Raw genomic sequence first — 22,326 nt, 5'->3', positions numbered from 1 at the left:
TGGCATAGTACAACCTCTTGCCGCGGCAAAAGAACCTGTGCGAAATGCGCCGCACAGGACCACCCCACCGACAATTGCAATTCTGAAAATCCCACTTGTGCAAACTACAGGGGCCCACATACGGCCTGCTCGAGAAAATGCGAAAAAGTTTAAGCAAGAAAATAAAATATTTAACGTAAAAGACAGTCAAAACATCTACTTCCCAGAGCTGCAAAAGAGGTCCGCCTCTTTTCCTCTGGGGAAGTCCGCCGATGCATTTTACCAGGGGGCGAAGCGGCGTCTGGTTTCGGGAGGGACCCAGTAACGAGAGTCTTAATTGGTCCCACGTCCGCCCCCACTCCCCCCGTCGTTCCCTCATGCAGCCCAGCCCGTCACTACAGCGCGCGCTCAGCCAGCAGCGGCTGTGGTGGCAACAGCCACTATTTGGATTGATGCGATTCCGGCCCGTGCTTACTGACCTTCCCTGCTTCCACTGCAGCACGCGGAGGAGATGAACACGGGGAGTCCAACATCGGCTCTCTGCCCGGCCGCACCGGCCGTGCCACCTGTGGTGCACCTGACACCTTCGGCAGTAGCGGCTAAGAAAACGAAAGGCACGCAAATGGGTGCCAAGTCCAAGAGGCCTGGTCCATCGGGCACCCGCAGGACATCCGAGGGAGAGATGGACGTGGGACCGTTCCTGTTTGCGTCGCAGCGGAAGGAACGGGTCCGAGCATCCAAACTTTTAGAGAGGCCGATAAAGCTCCAACCGAGAGTCCAAGCCCCGAAAGACAATACATAAACAACACCCTCCAGTAGTTCCCAACACTTCATAATGGGAGGAGCAGACATAATCCAATGGAACTGCAGAGGTCTTCTACAAATCTAGACAATGTATACGAAATACGCATGCTAATCAGCCCAATGTAATGTGTGTCCAAGAAACGCATTTACAATTCAATTACACTCATTCCTAAATAGCTACATGGTATTCAGAAAGAATAGGGTTGGCGGCACACACTCTTTGGGTGGTGTGGCCATTGTTGCCCGGAAATCATTAGCACACCACTCTCTCTCTCTTTAAACACTGTCCTTGAGGCTGTAGCAACCCGTACGATTTTGTTTAATAGGTTAGTAGCAGTATGATCCATATCCATTTTTCCCAATTTTCACTTTCGAGCGCCGACTTCTAGGCGCTGGTTGACCACCTGACCGAAACCCACATCTTCACAGGCGACCTTAATGCACACAAATCTCTTTGGGGCTCTCCTCGCACGGATGCCCGAGGTCGCCTTATAGAGAAATTTTTAACATCCTCGAGAGCATTCCTTTTCAACAAGAAACAGCCTAGATACGATAACTTAGCACGCAATACATACACAAGTGTTGACTTCACTATTGGTTCTGCAATTCTCTTTCCAACCCTTGAGTGTGGTGTGGGCACAGGCCCATATGGTAGTGACCACTTCCCCACCTCACTAACATACAGGGGTAAAGACCTACGCAGTCCATCTTCCCTATGCAGGTTCAATGAAGCAAGCGTTAACTGGAATACATATACAGAGACATCGAAACAACCTCACACATCCATAGGACACCTACACGTTGAAGAAGCTATACAAATCCTCACGGCGCACCTCCTCGACACCACAGAAAAGGCCATGCCCCACGCCTCTGGTGCGCCGCCCAACCAGAGGAGGTCGTCGTGGAATGAGGACTGTGGGCGGACGCGAGAGGCCCAGAACAAGACGTGGGGTGTCCTCCGTCGGGACAGAGTCGGGTCCGGGAGCTCAGCCCGGTTTGATGGTTTGGAGAGCCGTCCTGAATTCTGCTTGGGTGATGTCAGTGTCAAGTTGTTCGTTCTGTACTCCGAGGTAGGCTGGAAGTGGCGTTTGCGGTGCTCCTGGTATGTATATGGAGCGAAGCTGTGTCATGAATTCGGAGAGGAAGCTGGGGTTATTGTGCAGGAGTCTTTGTAGTTTACGAGACTGTGTCGTGCGTGTGTTCTCGGGGTTGAGTATGTGCCGTAAGAGCATCCAGGTGTGCTCGCTTCTGAGCGCTTCTAGCATCTTGTCACAAATTTGATGCCATCGTTCTTGGGTCAACTGTTTCGTATAACTTTGTATGGTGTTGTCCACTTCAGCGCGTTCACGGCGGAGGGCACGGTTGTGCTTGTTATGCAGCCAACGTTTCTGCATGCTGCGGTAAGCCTGCCACAGGTGTTGAAGGTTGGAGTCGACTCTGTCAAAAGGGATATCCGGGTCCACGCGGGCGCTTGCTGCTTGGGTGTCTTGTAAGATTTGCTTGACCTAGTTGTGTAGTTGTCCGCACCATGGGCTGTTGCAAGTTCAGGGTGAGATGTGATCATGCGGAACTTGTCCGAATCCGTAATGTGAGTATTCCGGTATGGGGGAGTGTTCTGCTTGGCGATGGAGACGTCCAATTGTAGACTGTAGTGGCAACTACCAAAACTGTATTCGGTGCAGGGCCATTACAGTGGTTCGACACACATCGGTAAGGTTAAATCGGGGGCAGTGTTGAAGTGCACACTCGTACCCAGACGGGTGGCCTTGTAAGGATCTGATTCCGTAGTGAAAATACCCTTTTGAATTTCTTCCCCAAATAGGCGACCATTTTTGTGCTAAGCATAGCCGCACGACGTGCGAGAGGCATTGAAATCGCTTGGAACTAGTAGGAGGTGCTCGGCTGTTTTCCGGGAAGCTGCAATGAGGAGAGAATTAAACGCATCTTGATGTTCTCGAGGGTTGCTGTAGATGTTTAGAATGGATGTGTTATTGTCGCCCTTACGACAGGAGCGCACATCAATAAGAATAGGTGGGAGTGTTGTCTCAGGGAGGGATATCTGACTGACCACTAGGAGGCCTTGGACTAGAATGGCTGTAACATGGTGACTAGTTTGTTGAAGGCTTTAGTAACCCAGTTTCCTGAGAGGGATTATATCAGGGGCTTTGCCTTGTAGTTGAGTGAAAAGCAAAAGGGAGTTTCGCTGCTTGTTGTAGTCGCGGCAATTCCTTTGCCAGATACGGAGCATGCTAGAAGTTTTACGGGTAGTCATCAGGAAAATCAGGGAGGGGTTGCGAGCTTGAGGTTGGAACCAAAAGGGCAGCAAAAGCCATTTTGATTTCACTGATTTGAGTGAGGCACACGTGTATCTCTATCTTTAGGCCTTGCACCATTGCCTGTGTGATAGCTTGGTTAACAATAGGATTTGGAGGGGTGGATGTGCTCAGCGTTTTCTTCGGGTAAAGCTTTGTGGCGCGTGCGTTCAACAGCTCCAATCGGATCGATGAGGGAGGGTTGGCTGACGTCAGTGGCAGCAGTTGATTATGTTGCCCGTCTCTTGGATGGAAGAGATGTGGTGAAGTCTAGCGACATTCATCGAGGAAGATGATGTAGCTATTCGGTCCAGTTTTGTGTGGAAGAGGGAGCGGAGGAGATTGATTGGCATTGCGGAGGGCTTAGCGGCATGGGTAGGGAGAGCTTTTTTTTCTGAGCATGACATTTTTTTGTGAGGTTGTGCCAATTCTTGTGGAATTGTTCGTAGTTCTTGAAGAAAAGGATTAGGGGTGTTGAGGGTGTGTGCAGCGAACTAGAGAAAGAGGAATGCGGGTAGTTTACCTGGGTGGCTGCAGCATTCGGAGTGCGGGATGGCTGGTTGGCCCTGTTCTTCGAGTCTTGCTGCTTCGTGAGCTTCCCGAAGGCAGGGGATTGTGAAGCCTCACACTGACTCTGTAGGGCTCCATACGTCGATGTCTGGCCCGTAGCGGTGAATTGAGCAGATGTGGAGGCTTATCGTCGTCGTTAATAGCTGCCCGGTCATTCAGCACAGCCCATTAAGTGGGTGTCCTAACACACAGGGCACTTGGGCGTACACTTGTGTGGGTCCTGTGGGTTTGCGAGTCCGCATTGTACACCGCGAGGCGGTGGCTGGGTAGGAGGACACACATCCGTGAGGTGGCCGGTGCGCCAGCACGTGGTGCTCGCTTCCGGTTTTCGCTTGAAGGGCTTGCAGCGGTTACTACTAGCGGTTACTATCGTGCCTTCGAAAAAGATTTGTACGATGTTTGAAGAGTTCAGTCTCTTCGCATCCAGAATTCGTAGATCGGGATTATGGTGCATGAGGCTGGGCTGAATATTCTCTGCCCTGTCAGTGCTTAGAAAATTCAAGATTACTCCCAGTGCGGCGTTGGACGGTGTAGAAACGTGGGCTCCAATTGGGTATTGTATCCCGTTGTGGTCGGTGGCCGTGATGCTGGTATATAATGTGGCACGTTCCTTATGAGGGGTGCTGATGATCGTGTAGTTTGGTTTAGCTTAGATATGGACTTGATTCTCGTCATTGTGGGTTAGCCCTGCAGGTTGCATGGTGATATCAGCAAGCGTATTCGCGTCGACGGAGACGACGGCCACTACGCCTCGCGGGTGGGGGATAACTTTGATATCATTTTCCGGCAATGGAATGACGGGAGGCTTTCTATATTTGGGTTTGCGGCGGCGGTGTTGTTGCCCTGCTTCGCTGGGTATCGTTGAAACACGTAGGCCGGCATCAGGAGTGCGATTGTCGGCAGCTGGGCCCTTGCGTTGAAGGCAACGGCATAGTGTAAACCAGCGGGGGTGTTTCAGTTCAGGCCGGTCAACGTCGATACATTCGACGGCGTACTCAATTTCGGCAACAAGGGACGCGCGAGTGCTTCTGTCGCAGGGGTCGATGCTGGAAGATGTGCGCGGTGGGGTGCGCCAAAGCGGCGGGGAGGCATCCGCACCGCCAAGCCTCGTGGTGAGGCTTACCAGTTGAACCAGCGTGGGGCAAGTGAAAGCAAAAACCGTATAAAATACGCTAGGAACGTCCGATGATCCCAACTGGGCTGTCACCAGACTCGTCGGAACGTTAGGAAGTTCCCGCATCACAAGTGAAGGAATAACGGTTAAAAGGTCGCATGTAGAAGGGAAAAAACGGAGCAGATGTGATCCCTGTGTATTCGCAGTGGCCTTCTTGAGAGTTTGGAAAACGAAATAGCGTCTTGACGTGAACCCTGCCAATAATTGTCTCTGCGTTTGTGTACGAGAGGGAGGGCTAAAGCACGCATTTGTTTATATATTGTATCGAGAGTCTAATCCTGACCGGTCACGACACGTGGATTATCTGATCTTATCATCGCACATGCTCTGTAAACATCTCGTCTGTTTCCCCTTTCTCTTCACGCCATTCAATACTGTCTCGTAATAAACCAACTTGTTCTTTTTATGCTTGAAACGGGTTCGCTCGGTTCTCTCCAGACAGCAATAAAACATTGTGTCACAGGCGATGATATGATACCAGCCCCCTACGTATTAGAAGAACCGGCGTGGAATTCCTTAAGCCTCCAAAGCACTTGCAGCTGGCCGGCGACATCGAAAAATACTGGCGCCTCTTCAAACGAAAGGTTGAACGGTTTCTAGTAACATCATCGCTGCAAAGGAAGCCGCTCCCAGGACCGAAGACCACTCTGTTACTAAGCGTGACCGGTGATGAGGGTTTGAAGTCCATGTCATAAGAGTCGTTGCATCGCTTGTCAGCGAGGCGAACCTAGCGTGGTTGACGGAGAAAACGAGCGATGATAGTTATCGCAAGTTCGTCATCGAAGCATTAAGGGAGAGCAGGCCGATAGAAGAACCGCTTAAGCAGTTCTCACATGACTGACTGAGGTAAATGGAGTGGTGTTCAAAGGTTGCAAGGTAGTCATACCAGCAACTTTGCGGCCGGAGATACTGCGGAGAATACATGAAGAGCACATTGGGCTTAAAAAGTGGACATTATGAGCTCGACTAGCTATCCTTTGGCCAGGAATGAACGCAGACATTGATGCTTTAGTGAACAAGTGCGCATTTTGCAGAGAGTATGCCTCTAAACAACCAAGGAAGCCCGTCCTGATGCGACCTGTTTCCCCGCACGCACCGTACAGAGTCGTTTTAGACATGTTTGAATACGCCGGCGGCTCGTACCTTTGCGCATACGACGCGTTGTGCAATTTACCGGAAGAAGAATTGCTGCGCAACGCATCCTCTGCAACTGTCCTTTCAAAATTAAGCGCCATCGTCGCGAGGCATGGAATTGCCATGGACGTATGTACAGATGAAGGGCCCAAATTCAGCAGACGAGAATTTGCGAACTTCGCAAAAAAATGACTTGAAGCACACGATTTCCAGTCCTAGGTTACCCCGCTCAAACGGGTTGGCAGGAAAAGTTGCGCAAATCGTTAAAAGGATTCTAAAAAAAACGCCGGAACGAATGAATGATTTCAGGCTCAGTTTGCCTAATTACAGAGGTAGACCTTAGAAAGATGGCCAGTCACCAGGCGCGCTGCTCCTATGGCGACGACTGCTGACTCCAATACCAGTCTTCAACAAAGCAGCACGCCAGTTTGTCAACAAGCATCAGGAAACTTTCCGGTGCGAAAATACCCACCACCCTTGCACAAAGAACTAGTCGTTCGTGTTAAAGGGGACACTTTGGCAATGAAAGAAAATGTATTTAACAGGATGTGGCCCAGGTAGTGCGCGGTTACCACAGAAAAGGAAAGGAACACGTTGTACGACGCAACGCCATCTGCTTGCCACCGGAGAATCCTTCGACAATTCTGAAGACAGCTCGTCAGACGAAGAATTGAACGGTGAGGCCGAAGTCAAGGTTCAATCACCCACACGAAGCACGACTACCTCCATCCAAGGGCTGAGGAGCTCCACACGTAACAGAAGACACGCGGAGCGGCAAACCTACGGCAGCAACTTTATTCAAGGCGCTTGTCGCGGATTGTCGAACTGAGTGTTGGGTTACCAAGGCATATTGTTTTTTTATTCCTGCAAAGAAAAGAAGTTGTGTTGGCTGTCTAATCTTGTCCGATCAGTACGCGTGCCATGTCTGAACTTGTCAGCGCGCATGCTCTGTGAACATCTCGTCTGTTTACCGTTTCTGTTTACGCCTTTAAATACTGATCCGCAATAAACACACTTGTTGTTTTTCTGCTTGACACTGGCTCAATTGTGTTTCGCCAGGCAACAAAGAAACATATATGACAGACTAGCAGTGTTTGCGGTTCTCTGGGGAAAAATGTATTAATTTACCCACTGGTGTTCTTGGTAGCTTTTATCTCCGATAAAACGTTTTGCCTGCTAATGTGCACTATAATCCAATATGAGTGGATGTTTGGTGAATGCGCTTTCTGGGTTTGTGGTTGCACATTATCGATTTATTCCTGTGTCTTTTCCTTCTTGTGTCCTTTCCGTGCTCTGTCATGTGTCCTTCCTTCCCCAGTTTTGTTTACGCTGTACCACTCATGAAGCTATACCTACATGCCCAACTCGGAGTTCTTGGTACAATATGGCTGCCGAATCATCCTGCAGTAACTGCGCTGGTTTGTTTTCGTGGAACGGCATTTTTGCTAGTAGCTTCATAAAAGAATAAACATTTCTTTGCAAGACCGGGATCAGAGTTCAAATGTAAATAACACTTTCTTCTGCGTGGCGTTTTTGTTGGTAAAGCTGACCCATGTTGTCTTGATCCATGTTGTTCTGAAAGTTTGTGCGTTGTGCTAAAATATGTACTTTACACTTTCAGCTCATACATATGATATCATTCCCACTCTATAACAACGTGGCAGAGACGCACCTGGGAGGAAGAATACATGCTAAATTTATCTGAAGCTTTAGCTAGTTAGCCAAAAAAAGGAAATGTTTTTACATTTTTTTCTGTTCCGGATTAGCGCATCTTCGAGTACAAATTTGGTGAAGCTTTTCTTCCGCAATTCTTACTTGTGTTTAGGTGGATGGTTTCTTTTTTCGTAATTAGGGCATTGCGGTGATTCATGCGTGTGTTCTCACAGTGTAATTGACAGCTTACCTGTTATACAGGACAATGCCGGTGACACAGTCCTCCATTCTGCAATCAACGCTGGAATGCGAGATATCATCAGTGTGCTATTACAGCACCCCAGAGTGAATGTTGCGATCAAGAACTACGAGGGAGAAACACCCTTACACGTAGCAGTAGCAAAAGCCAACTTTAGGTAAGACAACTTTGTACAATCTCTTATTCATGGCATGTATTAATTTTCGCCATTTGTTTTCAATTCTTCACTTTCAGCAACATTAAATGTGTTTCAGGTGTTTTCATCTAAGAATGTCTTCCACGCAGCAGTGTTGCTTTCTAACACAAAAACCGTTCGATTTGCCATGCTTGTTAGTGATTTAATAAATTATCTGGCCACATCACTGTGATTATTTTGGCCATAATTTAATAACTTACAACTGCATTCGTGGAGTCCTAGCGTGAGTTTTTTTGTGAGCTGAAATTGTTTTTTCAATACTTGACAAGAAACAGCCAATGCTGTCGGTTTAATCAAGAATGACGTAAACATTGTCAGGAACGTAACTATGTTAACTTCACTAGACGTTTTTTTGCCCACAACAAATGCTATATGCACACACACACACACCACTGAATCCACGGTAACAGCACCATGCGCAAAGTAGCCAATGTTCATTTTTCTGCCAAACTAAGTACGTGTGGCACAGATTACAAGAACCACTTTGCAGTATAGCAATATTTACACCAAAATATTTACTTGGAACTGCGAAATTATCAGGTGTAGGTAACGCCTTCAGATTCGCTCTGACTCCTCCTTGGTGCTATCGCACCACAGCCACTTCATTCAGCTTTATTTTGTGCTGTTTCTGTTTTGCCGCAAAGAACAGTTTGAAACTGCCCAATTTAAACCTAAGAAAAACGTTCATGCATTTCAAAATACGAGAGCTTTAACTAAATTATTTTAGGGTGATGTTGTGATGACCCACAATGGGGTTGCGCTCTTATTCGCAATTAATTGCCGAATCTTTGTGTGTCACAAAAACAAATAGTGTTAATGCCCAGAGGGGAACCGTTTCAACGCTGCTCGAAACGTGGACGGTTCCTCCTTGTCATTCATGTACTCATCATCAGCAGCAGCAGCCTGCTCAGGTATCATCATCAGCCTGTTCGTGTACTAGTTATTCGTAAACAACCTAAACCCTAAACATAACGCAATTTTGCAAAATAAAAAGCACGTGGTACTAAAACTTGAATTCCTGTTCTATGTGATGGGGCAGTTTTTTTCTCGACAGTGATTTTTATTTCCTCTAGGACGTAATTTTTTTAATTCGCTCCGTACCATTCATACGCCAGGGCACTGCCTCCCGTTTAAATGGACCTACCAGCACACATTGAGCAGTAAAAATAAACCTCCGAGACATTTAGATTACACTGCACCAATACCTGGGCCAAATATTACACGTGGACGTGAAGCGATAAGCTCGGGAATCTTTGTCAAAGATGCAGGAAAATCAATCGCGGTCTCTTCAGTTGCCATCATTTTTAAATAATGATGGTTTTTGCTGGTCACCGCCTTGATTTATTTTTTCGCATTTCGGGTTACGATTCTACCCGCCGCGGTAGCTCAGTGGCTAAGGCGTTGCGCTGCTGAGCACGAGGTGACGGGTAAGATTCCCGGCTGCGCGGCCGCTTTTCTGATAGAGGCGAAAAGCAACAACGCCCGTGTATACGAGATTTCTGCGCACGTTAAAGATTCCCAGGTGGTCAAAATTTATCTAGAGCCCTCCACTACGGCGCGCCTCATCGCCTGCGTTTCGTCGGCGCATTAAACCCTACAATCACCAATCAATCGGGTTACGATTCTCCGTCATCGGCGCTGAGCATCCCGCTTGTCTATGACTGTACCTATGGATAGAGTAGAGCAGTTTTTTTTTCCTTTTTTGAATTCGGGTGGGCGCGAGTAACAAACTTTATACTCACCTTCAATACCATCATTTCGCAACAAGCGTTTATTGCTTGAAAAATGCCTTAGCATCCTAGCACGCACTTGTGAGCGGGCAGCAATGCCGGCTTTGTCCATCACCGCACCGGAATTCACTACTACACGTTGCAGGCCGAAAGAGAAAACTCGCCGGCCTCTGATATAAGGAATGACAAAGAAGAGAACGTGACGAGTTGTCTCCTTCTCCAGCGGAGAGCACGCAGCCTTTGTCGCCTTGTGCATGGTCGAGTTCTGAGGGAAAGATTATGAGCGACTTTTCATCTTGCGTAGCTCCGGCGATACTGAACAGGTTTTTTAGCGACAGCTTCATTAGGAAGGAAGGAATAGTACAGGAAAGGCAAGCAGGTTAACCCGGATACTCTCCGGTTGGCTACCCTACTCAGGGGGGAGGGGTACGGGAAATGAAATGGAAAGAAAGGACAGTGGTACATATTAAACGAAAAATTGAGGGCAAGGAAATCAGGAAAAACACAAGGCGTGACCAGGCAACTACAAAGGCGGTACAGACGACGCACACAACCAAAAAATGTACAAAACTAATACGGTCCATTGATAAAATTCGCGAACTAAGGGCACTGAACCGCGGTAATACTACTTTGGGAAGTCTTGGTGAAATGATCCATTTTAAACTTGAGAGCTTAAACCGCACCCCATTCCGCCAGCGCCCGGCACAGAGCAGCAGCCGGATGGCGGAGAGAGATAGGTTTATTTTTGGATGAAACCAGCACGGATTTAGACAAAGACAAAGGGAGTGAAACACATGGACAGTCGCTGGTATCAAAGCTTAGGTTTAAAATAAAGAAGTGTGAATATACACACTTAACACAAAAGAATAAAGAACATTGCGTATGAGCAAAACAAGCTTATAAATGTCACTGTGAGGAGGCAATTAAATAGACACCGGCAAGAGTCAAGGGCCGCGAGATATGCAATCTCTTTTGGATGAAGACGCACGTCTGCTTGGCTGACGCAACTGTGTCCCCTTTCTGCTATGTAAAACGCTTCCACAATTTCCCAAGGCGTTGGTTTGTGGCACCTAACGAAAACATATTTTGCAGGAAAATTAGGTTTATATCCGCTGCACGTAGTATAGTGTGAAGCAAAATGGGACGATGGGGGCCCTTTTATACAATTCACGTTCAACCAAATGCAAGTTGTTGCAACTTGCGTTGATCTCTTTGTCTTTTAGTCCGTGCTGGTTTCCTCCATCAATACGTCTTCCCACTAGCCAAGCTTGCAACTCTTCTGCCCAGACATGTGTGAGGGGAAGAGCCATGCGGGGGACCCGTGTCGCCACCTGGTGGAGCGCCGGCACGGAGCAGTGACGTGATGGCGGGGAGAGGTAGGCGACCATGCAGGAAAGAATACTCAGGAGAGGCCCCTAGCATTCTAATGCATTTCAAAAAGTGTGGAGGAAGTGACGTCGTTTTCTTTGAGCCCGCAGACAGCGTTGCCTAGCTGTTTACGGCTGCGGCTGCTAAATTTGGCCAAATAGCACGGACAATTTTTTACGGCGCTTTGATTCTGGCTGCCGCGCCACGCTTGCAACAGAGCGCAGTCGCTACGGCAAGCGTTTTCAGATTAGGTCAGTTTGACAGCTTCGCCGTTGGAGGCGGCCGCAACCCGTATCACGGCCGCAGCGGCGCTGGCGTCACCTCGAGATCTGCGGAGCGAGCACCCGCCGCCGCCTCCGGCTGCTGCAGGCAAAAGCTTCCCCACTCAGCGTTGGCGAGAGCCACAGTCGTTGCTTTGCTTGCTTTGCGTCTCTTCATTGTGAAGCGAAGCGAAATTCTTCGCAGTTGCGACGCAACGCACACCGCCGTGTTGTACGAACCCAAACACTGCTCCCGTCGTCTGCGTTCGCTTTCGCAAGCCGCCCGTTCCGCGAAGCTGTTATCAAACCGGAAACAGCAAAGAGTGATGGGAAAGAGTGCTAACCTCGGTGGGCTCAAGTCATGGCGGGACTCGGCTTCAGAAAGGTGACGTGAGGGCCTCTCCTAACCTTTTCTTTCCTTCATGTAGGCGACATAGGAGAGATAGGCGAAGAGGGAAGAGCCGAGCGCAGAACCCGTGTCGCCACCTGGCGGAGGAAGGCGAGGAGGTCGCCACCGCAGTCGAAAAGCGCGCACCACAAAGGAAAGCCGGGGCCACGTGCCGGGTATAACCGCCTGCGATGGAGGAAAACGAGCATCCAGCGGTGGTCACTTGTACAGCGCTGAGGCCTAAAGAACGCCGTGAGGCGAAAAAAAAAGAATATGAATAAGCAGTGTATTCATCGCACACATGGCGGTATATCACTGCGAAACCACACCTCGACAATTGGCCTAGCCAAGGCAGTGAATCTTTCGCTATCCAACAGGGTTAACCACAGCTAAACCACATAATTTTTTTATAATTAATGCGGGAAAGCTTTTCTGGGTGAAAAGGTAATAGTCACCCCGCCTGGGTGGGTCAGTGGCTAAGGCGTTGTGCTACTGAGTCCAAGGACGCGGGATCCATTCCCGGCAGCAGCGACCGCTTTTCTGATTAAGGCGAAAAGCAAAAACGCCCGTGTGTCCGAGATTTCGGCGAACATAAAAGATCCCCACGTGGTCAAATCGGGCCGGAGCCCTCCACTGCGGCGCGTGTTATAACCTGTGTACTTTCGACGCGTTAAACCTTTAATCATAATTATTCTGAATATTCGGGATTAAGGGCTGCATGATCTTATTATGTCCGGAACACAACTTGCACTACCTTTTAAAGGCCCGGAGATCCTTCTGTGGCAAGGAAAGGGAATTCGGGCACTGACTTCGCTGATATCCCAGTGAATATGTGTAGTATATCCATATCGTAGCGACATTTCTTCTTGGCCCTCTGCGTCAACTAGTTTTACATTAGTATTTTTCCTATGTCTTCTCACAGTACCTCCAATTTTAAATATGCACCCAAATAACCGTCACCAACGTAGCATAACGCTCTCTGGAGTTACGGACCCTTGCGGCAAGGAAACCTGTTTTCAGCGTCATAATCAAGAAGCCGTTTTATTCTCATCACTAAAAGTGTAGACTCTGAATGGTTGTGAATACCGGCTTGAAGCGACATGGTCACAGAAGTAGCCCCAACGATGTGTTTTTAATTTTTCAGGTGCATGCTGAAAGACTGACAAGCACACTCACAAACAAAAGCACTTACGAATGTGTGAATACATCTGAAGTGCTTTTAACACAAAATGAAATCCATGCTCGGACACGGCAAGATGTGTCCCCTGATGAGCACATGGTGCCTTGTCACTGTTTGTGTCGACATCCTAAGTAGAAATCGCATTCAGGAGCTTGGTATTCGTTAAATGTCAACGTTTCGTTCCCGAACGGGGCACCTTGAGTAATCTTTGTGACGGTATTGGCGACACCGCGGACCCCGGGCCCCCATACTCACGCTGTAACCAACCATGGTAATGAGTTTTAAGGTGAAGGGCAGAAACCTCAAACGGTGGCCGTTGGAGCCCAGGTCAAGCTACGGCGGATGGGCTCCTTGTCTGTTTACCAGGCAGGAAGCTCCGGGACCTTTCTAGGTATCGTGGTAACCCGATCGAAGGAAGTACCCCCATCCCCTGCTTTTATACTATAGCATATGAAATTTACAACCCCCCTCCCCCCCCCAAACGTGATCGGTCCCTGACAAGGGGCCGCACCGAAGTTTCTTTTCTTGCTTTGCCTTCTATATGGCGTTCAAATCCAGATAACTAACCTTTTTTTGTGATCATTGAATCTGTGGACATATCGAAGCCGGTTTCCGCTGAAACCGTATTTCTTGTTTCGAAATTACTTGAAGGTATCATCGGAAAAACATACGACGGCAAAAAGCTCTGAACTGGTGAAGTGCTAGCTGAAGTAAAAACTCAGCAGCAATCCACAATCCTCCTGAAACAAACCCGCATAGCAGATCTGGAGATCAGGGTCACACCCCACATCAGCCTCAACAGTTCTCAGGGTGTGATCTCCGATGCGGATCTCATTTCCGAAACAGATGCCGACCTTTTGGAAGGCTCAAAGGAGCCAGGAAGACAAAATACAAGTTGGGGTTATTAGAAAGACGGCTTAGTCACGATAACAATGATACCAATATCATCGCAATCTTCGAACAAATAACGGAGATATTAAAGAGAACGTTTGAAGCAGTCGCGACCCCCTAGCTAATTTCCCGCAACTTTTCTATGACGTCACGAAACCTTGTTTGTGCGATTGGCGGCCGCCTAACGGACCTGTCGTGACGACACATGACTGGACGTCTGTAACGGGGCCTCTAGTTCCATTTGACCGCATCACTTGAACGCTAACGTGCAGTTAACGCACAGAAAATGATATTTTATTGTTGGCCCGTATTACGTCATCCTTGCTTATAAGACGTCACTGTGGCACAAAATTTGAAAGCTTTTAAAAACTTCTTGCTTTTTTTGTTAAAAAAACATCTTTTGTGGCTCGGATGGAGCTGAGTGAGATACTGAATCCTAGTTCTTTCAAATTAAAAGAAGTTGTATTTTCTCTTCATGGCTCTTTTAAGGCTCAGGGCGTCACGGCTGAAAAGCACATATCAATACGCCGCGATGAGAAACAGGTTGCAACTAAACACATTATCTTGACTTTCGATCGATCCACCCTTCTAGAATCCATAAATGCCGGTTACATACATTGTTCTCTCCGCCCATACATCCCGAACCCACTGTGCTGCTTGAAGTGCCAACGGTTCGGGCATGGCACAAACTCTTGCCGTGGCTGGCTTACCTGTGCTAAGTACGGCCAGCATGACAATCCTCCAGAAAACTGTGAATCTGAAACCTTCACCTGTGCCAACTGCCAGGGACCCCATGCAGCGTACTCACGAAAATGTGAAAAGTTCAAACAGGAAAAGCAGATAATCAATGTTAAGATAACCGAGAACATCACCTACGCAGTGGTGCGGAAGTGGTTTGCCTCTTTCCTCTTGGGCAGGTACGCTGACCCAGCTCACAAGGGGTGAGCTGCGTCAGCGTACCTCCTAATATTTCACTTTAGAGTTCTGACTTCGAGGCGCTGGTCGACCAGCTACCCGAACCATACATCATAACAGGTTACCTTAATGCACCCACTTCTCTTTGGGGCTCTTCTCGGACAGATTCCCAGGTCGTCTGATAGAGAAGTTGTTAACAGCCTCTGAAGCATGTCTTACAACAAGAAACAGCCTACATACCATAACGAAGCACACAACACACACTTATTTGTTGACTTGGCCATTGGCTCCGCAGTTCTCTTTCCTTGTCTTCAGTGTGGCGTAGGCACGGACCCATTTGGCAGTGACCACTTCCCCACCTCACTAACATATATAGGTTAAGGCCCAGGCAGTCAATCTTCCAAGAAAAGGTTCAATGAAGCAAGATCTAACTGGAATCCAAGAGACATCCATACAGAGACATCCAAACTGCACACAGAATCAGAGGACACCTACACATTGAAGATGCTACCCAACTCCGCACGGCACACATCCTCGACGCCACCGAAACGTCCATTCCCACGCTTCTGGTGCCCTGCACAAACAGAGGATTCCGTGGTGGATTGAGTAATGAGGCGGGCGCGAGAGGCCCAGTACAAAGCGTGGGGCATCCTTCGTCGGTACCCCGCGTCGGGAACCTCATTTTGTTCAAACGGGCCAAGGCGTTCGGAAAACGCGTGCACCGTGAGGCAAAACGAGAGAGTTGGCGTTACTTCATAATATCAATAAACTCCTACCCAGACACACGAAAAGTATGGACAAGAATACGCAATCCCAAAGGAAAACAAACACAGCCTGCCTCTGGTCAGCACAACAGGGGACACACTCGAAGACCAGGCTGACACACTCGCACAACACTTCCAACACGTGTCTAGTTCAGCACAGTTCACAAACACTGTCATGAAACACAAACAATCGGCAGAAAAGAAGCCTATACCAGATAACAATAGGTCAATATTTTCTTATAACTGAAAGTTTTCACTGCATGAGCTGAGGGCTGCTTTGAGCACGTGTAAACCCTCAGCTCCAGGCCTAGACAACTTCACATATGCAATGATACAACACCTACACGCAGACACACTTGAAGCACTTCTACATCTATATAATAAAATATGGAGTTCGGGTCACATTCCACAATCTTGGAGGGAGGCCATAGTAGTGGCTTTCTTGAAGGATGGAAAGGACCCGTCGTCCCCCTCAAGTTACCGTCCTATAGCCCAGACGAGCTGCCTGTGCAAGCTTCTCGAGAAGATGATAAATCGAAGGCTCGTGTACTTCCTCAAGTACAATGGTCTTCTCGAGAGCTGCCAGGCAGGCTTCAGGGTGGGGCGATCCACGAACAATCAAATCGTAGCTCTTCAATCATATATAAAGGATGCCTTCGTGCATAAGCGGTATTGCTAAACTGTGTTTTTCGACCCCGAGAACGCCTACGACACCGCTTTCGGTGTTTCGGTGTTTTTGTTAACATGTTAAACAGCCTTGTTAGTTGTTTGACGGAGAGAACGTTTCAAGTGAGAGTCGGTTGTGCACTCTGAAACGTTCACGTGCAGGAAAATGACAGTGGCGTGCCGCAAGGTGGTGTGTTGAGCTGCACTCTCTTTATAGTAAAGATGAACTCTTTTGGAAAGGTATTGCCACCTACAATCTCTTATTCTATGTATGTAGACGACGTGCAGATATCCTTTAAGTCGTGTAATATGTCCATCTGTGAACGTCAAGTCCAGCTTGGTGTCAACAAACGTTCCAGCTGGGCTGAAAAGAATGGTTTTAAAATTAATCCTGCAAAATGTTCCTGAGTTGTGTTCTACAGAAAGCGTGGGGTCCACCCTGACCGAGACATCACCCATGAGAACGTGCCGAATCCTGTGAACAAGGAGCACAAGTTCTTAGGTGTTGTGCTTGACCGCAAACTCACATTCATTCTCCACATCAAGGAAGTTAAACATAAATGTCTCAAAACAATGAGTATGCCTAGGGTTATCTCCCACCAATCCTATAGTTCTGAGAAAGAACTGCTGAGCTTGTATACTGATTTGGTTGGGTCTTGTTTGGAATATGGCAGTGTGGTGTATGGGTCGGCGACTAAGACAGCGTTGCAAATGCTTGACCCAGTGCTACACTTGGAACTTCTTGCGTCGGGTGCTTTTCGCACTAGTCCGGTCCAAAGTATGTAGGTCGACTGTAACAAGTGGAGACTTGAGAACCAACGGATGTACATGAACTTGCTTTATGCTTTTAAACATTTATCGCTGAATAGCCATCCTTTTTATCCAGTCTTCAACAATACATCCACATCTCTGCTTTTTGTAAATCGCCAAACCGTTCCTATTCCCTTTTCACTTAGAGTGGGAAAGCGAGCCTCGGATCTGAGCACTTCGTTTTTAGATGTGTACAGATCATCTTTTACAGACATTTTACCTCCTTGGAAAGCGCGCCCTGTGTCCTGTGACCTTTCTTTTATGAGACGTGACAAAAATCGGGTACCACGAGCTGCAATACTGCAGCACTTTCTGTCTCCGCAGTTTAAATACGCATGTGCAGAATTATACTGTGACGCTTCTAAAACCTCCACTATGGTGTCCTGCGTTGCTCATGGTCAGAATTTCAATGCAGCCAGAACCGTGAGCATACACACAACCATTTTTTTCAGCAGAAGCATAAGGAATTTTACTCATCGTACAGCGCATTCTTGAAACTCAAATTCCTAATTCCATCATCTATACAGATTCATTGAGTGTTCGCGCAATATCATCACACAAACACCCACAAAACCACATGGTTAATCTTCTGTTCAACACCATTATCTCTGTGTATATGCCAAACCATCAACTGCTCCTCTGCTGGGTCCTGGGACACGCTGGGATTGCGGTGAACGAGTTGGGAGACAAAAGGGCCGCTGCTGCTGCACTCAGGAACACTGTAGACATTACAACGGTACTCTATACAGACCTCAAGCAGCACATAAGACAACACTTGCGCAGAACACGGCAGACAAACTGGAGTGAACAGACAACACACTACATGCAATAAAGCCACACTTGGGACGGTACACAGCTGACTCACACAACACACACGCGGAAGTCGCCTTCGGTAGGCTGCGGATAGGGCACACCCATACCACGCCCTCGTATCTGCTGACGGGATCTTCTAGTCCCCAGTGCATCAGGTGCGGAGAGGCCCTATCGGTAGTTGACGTGCTCATTCAACGCAACGCACTCGACACCACACGACGCAAACATTTTCCTGAACTTAACAGACAACACATCCCGCTAAGCCCATTACACTTCTTGGCCGACAACCCAATGTTTTCTAACAAGCGTGTTTTTCAGTTTTTATCTGGCGTCAAGCTTTTACAGCTTCTTTTTTATCATGCATAATCACACTGGCCCTATACACCAGCCAACTTCAAGCATTCGCTTCACTTTTGTTTTTACTCGACAATTTAGTATTTAATTGCACATCTGTCCTCAGCAAATGACTTTGTCTCTGGCGCTTTTTACCCTAATTGGCCTTGCGCCCTTAAACTCAAACCACCATCATCATCATCAACGTTTCGCGCTATCGGTTCTGAACCAGGGGTTCTGAAGCGGAGGGAACATAAGGTCATTTTCTGTGTTTTAACCCAAATCACATCCCAAGTACAGAATGTGAGACTGCTTGAAAAAAACCTAACAAGGCTCACCACAAGAGAGAATGACAACGTAAATTGCTTTCTTTTCATCGCCGGAGTGTGGCTACCGGGATATCGAGACTTTTCATTGTCTGCATCTGTCCCCATTGCGATTTTTTCTGTGCTACTACGACTCAGCACATACTCGCGTTTACACCGAAACCTAGAAGACATTTAGCGAGAAAGAATATTGCTTGTGGCCTACTGATTGCTACTTTTAGATTTAGCCTTCTCCCAATATTCCAATGAGCCATAGTACATGTCTCTACACAAGTTTCAAAGCGAACGGCCTCAACAAACCTACTAGTTTCAGCTTTGTCCTTTTTCGCGTTTTTGTTTTCTTCTCTCCATCATGGTGACTTGAAAAAACCACCTTAGGAATTCCCAAGAAAAAATGCACTTAGCGGAAACAAGCCTTCTTACTCACTTAATTGCCACTTCCGTAAGGAATGCGCCAAAAATACTTTGTAGGGCAAAGAGAACCTGCAACGCTTTCGATAAACGTTTTCACTCTTTCCTTCGCGTCTGGTCGCACTGCGAAAGCTACATTTATCCCTAGCACGGAGCGGCACTGCGTGATTTGGTCGTCGCAGCAGATACGCCTTCCATTTCTGCTTTGTTTCTGTCACTTTATTTTTAAAGTTGCTATCGGAAAGCGTTCATTGCTGCATCTGAAGTAAAACCGGCCAAGAGACGCTACATGGCCCGAGTGACGTAATTCCGGCCAACGCCGTCACCATAAGTATTGCCTAACGCGTCGCGCGCTTTTCAATTGGAAGAGTATAGACGCTTAGTTCAGGCACTCATCCGGTATGTGGTCCGCGCCAGCGGACATTCGGCCTTACGTCACTGCTCGTGAGTCGCGAACGCTGCATCCACTTCTACGACTTGTCTGTCTGCTTGCCTGTTCGGTTTGGGTTTCAAGAGCTGTTTTGCTCACATCTTAACTGCGTCAGGGCGCTAGTTCTGGGGCTCACAGAGGATCTCATTAAGCGTGTCGCTCGCTTCATACTTGCTGCATTTTTACAACGACAACTGACGAAGGCGGAACCGAAATAGTGTAAGAACATAATAATTGTCGGGTAGACAAATATGGAATAAAAAAACAATATTTTGGGATGGTACAGCGTTAATTTTACTGGTATTTTTCTCTCACGAGTATTTAGGGAAGAAAAAACCTCGTGCCCATTTATTTCCAGGCGCTCACTCTCTGTCATTATTTCCCAAAAATATCACGTGCTTGTAAATTTCAGGACATTATAGAAAACAAAATGATAAGCACCAGATGATCCAGCCACAGCGTCTAGGCGCTTGTACAGTGCATTCCTCAATTTTAAAAGCGCGTAACGCTGCGGAGTGCAAACAGCCGGGACAAAACAAGACAAAAATGCGGAGGGGACGCAGGGAGTATGCGCCACTCAGAAAATTTCGGGGGCTATGATCCAATTAGGTAAGCGCTCAAAGCCGGCATCAGCCTGCGGCAGCACAAGTGATATTTCATCCGTTGCAAAGGTGGTTTTATCAGCGATAGACCAAGCCAGACAAGCATGCTGAAAAACAAGAAGGCGTAGGAGCGCCGTCTTAGGAAACCTAGAAAAACTTTAAACTATTTTGCATAGTTTCCGAGAAGTGGCGCTGGCCGACAGACATGAAAGCACTCAGGAAGGCTGCGGAGCAGGAAAGGGTAGGAGAGAGCAAAGATGAGAGTGTCTGTTTGGCCATTTTTCGCTCACGTTTTAGGCAATGAATATACAGGCGGCGTTGTTCGGGCCGTCGAAAAACGTCAAGATCGGGAAAGAGAGAAGAATCTTTTGAGAGAGTTTCCAAGTTATCTGATGAGCATACAGCAGTAGTTGTTGGCTTAGGTACTTTGCAACCCCATAATCTAAGCACTGGGTGTGTTGGGTGACTGTGTTCTTCAAGCATTTAATATTGTTACGTGGCCGCAGGACGAATGACAGGAACAATGGTTGAATGTGAAGCGATATATTTACATGATGGCGTTTATCGAAGCACCAAGCAATGCCACGAACACGCACACAACTTCGTCCTCTTCGTATTCTCTTCGTTACAGGCACCCCGCGTCGATGCGTCGACCGTCCCGGTCGAGGGCGCAGTGGATGGGCGAGTACGCAAAATAAAAAATTGAGATGATTATAAACAGTGAGGAAGTACATGCCGCCATGGATGTAGGGGATGAGCTCGATGCATCACTTCTTATGAACAGTGATCCCCGTCAATGCCGCTGAAATGCCGAAGGCCCTTGGAGATGCGCCGGTGTACTGGGCGGGGGAGCGGCATCGTCGTCAGTTCTGGTTCTGGTCACGGCGGGTTACTTCTCGGATGGGCGCGGCGGCTCGTCGGTTGGGGATACGAGGCTGGGGACGTGGACGTATCCATGAAGTTCCGGGGCTGGGGCAAGCCGACGCATTCCAGGAACCCTCAGGAAAACGCATCAGGAGCAGAGGCGGGCAATGCTTCAGTGTCAGTATGGGGATGTACTCCGCACGATCCACCAAAATGTTACCTGGCGGCAGGGCGAATGACAGCAATAATGGTTGAATGGGAAGCGATATATTTACATGATGGTGTCCTTCGAAGCAACAAGCAAAGCCACGCACAACAAGCAAAGCCACGCACACGCACACAACTTCGTCCTCTTCGTCTTCTCTTGGTGCCAATATTTCAATAAAAACTTGAAAAGGTGTTGCAGGGTCCCTTTATTACAATACTCCAACATTATATTTCAAGTCGACGGCCGCACTGCAATCACTCTGTGCACGTTTACTCAGCTAAATTTACTGACCTGCGCTGTTCTTCATGCATGCCGTAGGTCACCATTTGCATAAATTTTCAGGTCCGTACAAAAACGTCAAAAAACATGAAAAATATATTTACAGCTCTCTTACACTCCACCGCCATAAGGCAGCCCATGCCGCAAGAAATCCGCACAGTTTCATGCGGCTCAAATGCAGAACAAATTATGGTTCATGTTTGCTAGATACAGTCTGCGTAATGTTTTACACGGCGTTATCTCATAATTTGCACACTACGTCTCCGTCTAGGCTCCTTTGTCATTGTAGTAAACACTACTTTCTCTCTGTCACGCCAATCACTCAAGAAGATGTGTTCTTTTTTATCGCTTCATAATGCTGAGAAGTTTTTTGTAGTGTATTCGCAGTTTTGCTATTCCTATTGTGATTACTTCCAACAAGAAGGGGTGGCGAGGCCTGTAAAGTAGTGCCTAAGCAATGCTTTTTTCCCGCTGCCCTCAGTTTTAGGGGCGAAGTGCCGGAGGAGCTCGGGCTGCCGGCGTCCCATGTTGTCGTTGTCTCAGGTCGTCGTGTTCTCATGCAGTCACGGTACAAAAACACCAGGACATTCGTTTACCAACGACTCGCGCTAGGACGTAGCCGCTGCTAGGAGAACGCACTAGTACACTCGTTTTCCAGCGCCTCCTGCTACTTCTTAGCTTGTTGCGGCGGATGCCACGAAGACAACTTACTCACAGTTTGTATCTCATTTAATTGCTGAAATCCGGTTCAACGCAAGTGAGGCTGCCACCGCCTCAGCAAGAGCACGGTTGCTCCTCCCACCATCGCTTTTACGGCGCCCAATCATCGCGCGCCATATGGCAAGAGAGACATTTAAAATCTTTGAATACACTTATACACTGCATGCTTCTGCCCTCCCAAGGTTTCACGTTAATGTACATTTCCCGCTATTTTTTTTCTTTGCCGTGTCTGTAAAAAAGGGAAACAAACCAAATGTCGCAGACACAAATTACGCTTAGTGTTTTTC

The 22,326-nt window shown here is 47.8% G+C and overlaps 1 protein-coding gene across 5 annotated transcripts in view; it reads left to right on the top strand.

Moving 5' to 3' along the window:
* LOC144175821 (uncharacterized) overlaps window positions 1-22,326 on the top strand; it is a 227,813-nt gene that overhangs the window by 185,090 nt on the left and 20,397 nt on the right. For all 5 annotated transcript variants that reach the window (XM_077704828.1, XM_077704830.1, XM_077704827.1 and 2 more), the window contains one exon: window positions 7,888-8,042. In XM_077704828.1, the coding sequence (XP_077560954.1) occupies window positions 7,888-8,042 (155 nt within the window). The remainder of the gene's footprint in view (window positions 1-7,887; window positions 8,043-22,326) is intronic.

Source organism: Haemaphysalis longicornis, unplaced genomic scaffold (assembly GCF_048455015.1).
Source record: "Haemaphysalis longicornis isolate Haplotype H1 unplaced genomic scaffold, Haemaphysalis longicornis Haplotype H1 scaffold_3, whole genome shotgun sequence".
Classification (NCBI taxonomy): Eukaryota; Metazoa; Arthropoda; class Arachnida; order Ixodida; family Ixodidae; genus Haemaphysalis; species Haemaphysalis longicornis.
This window is presented reverse-complemented; position numbering and strand designations above follow the sequence as displayed.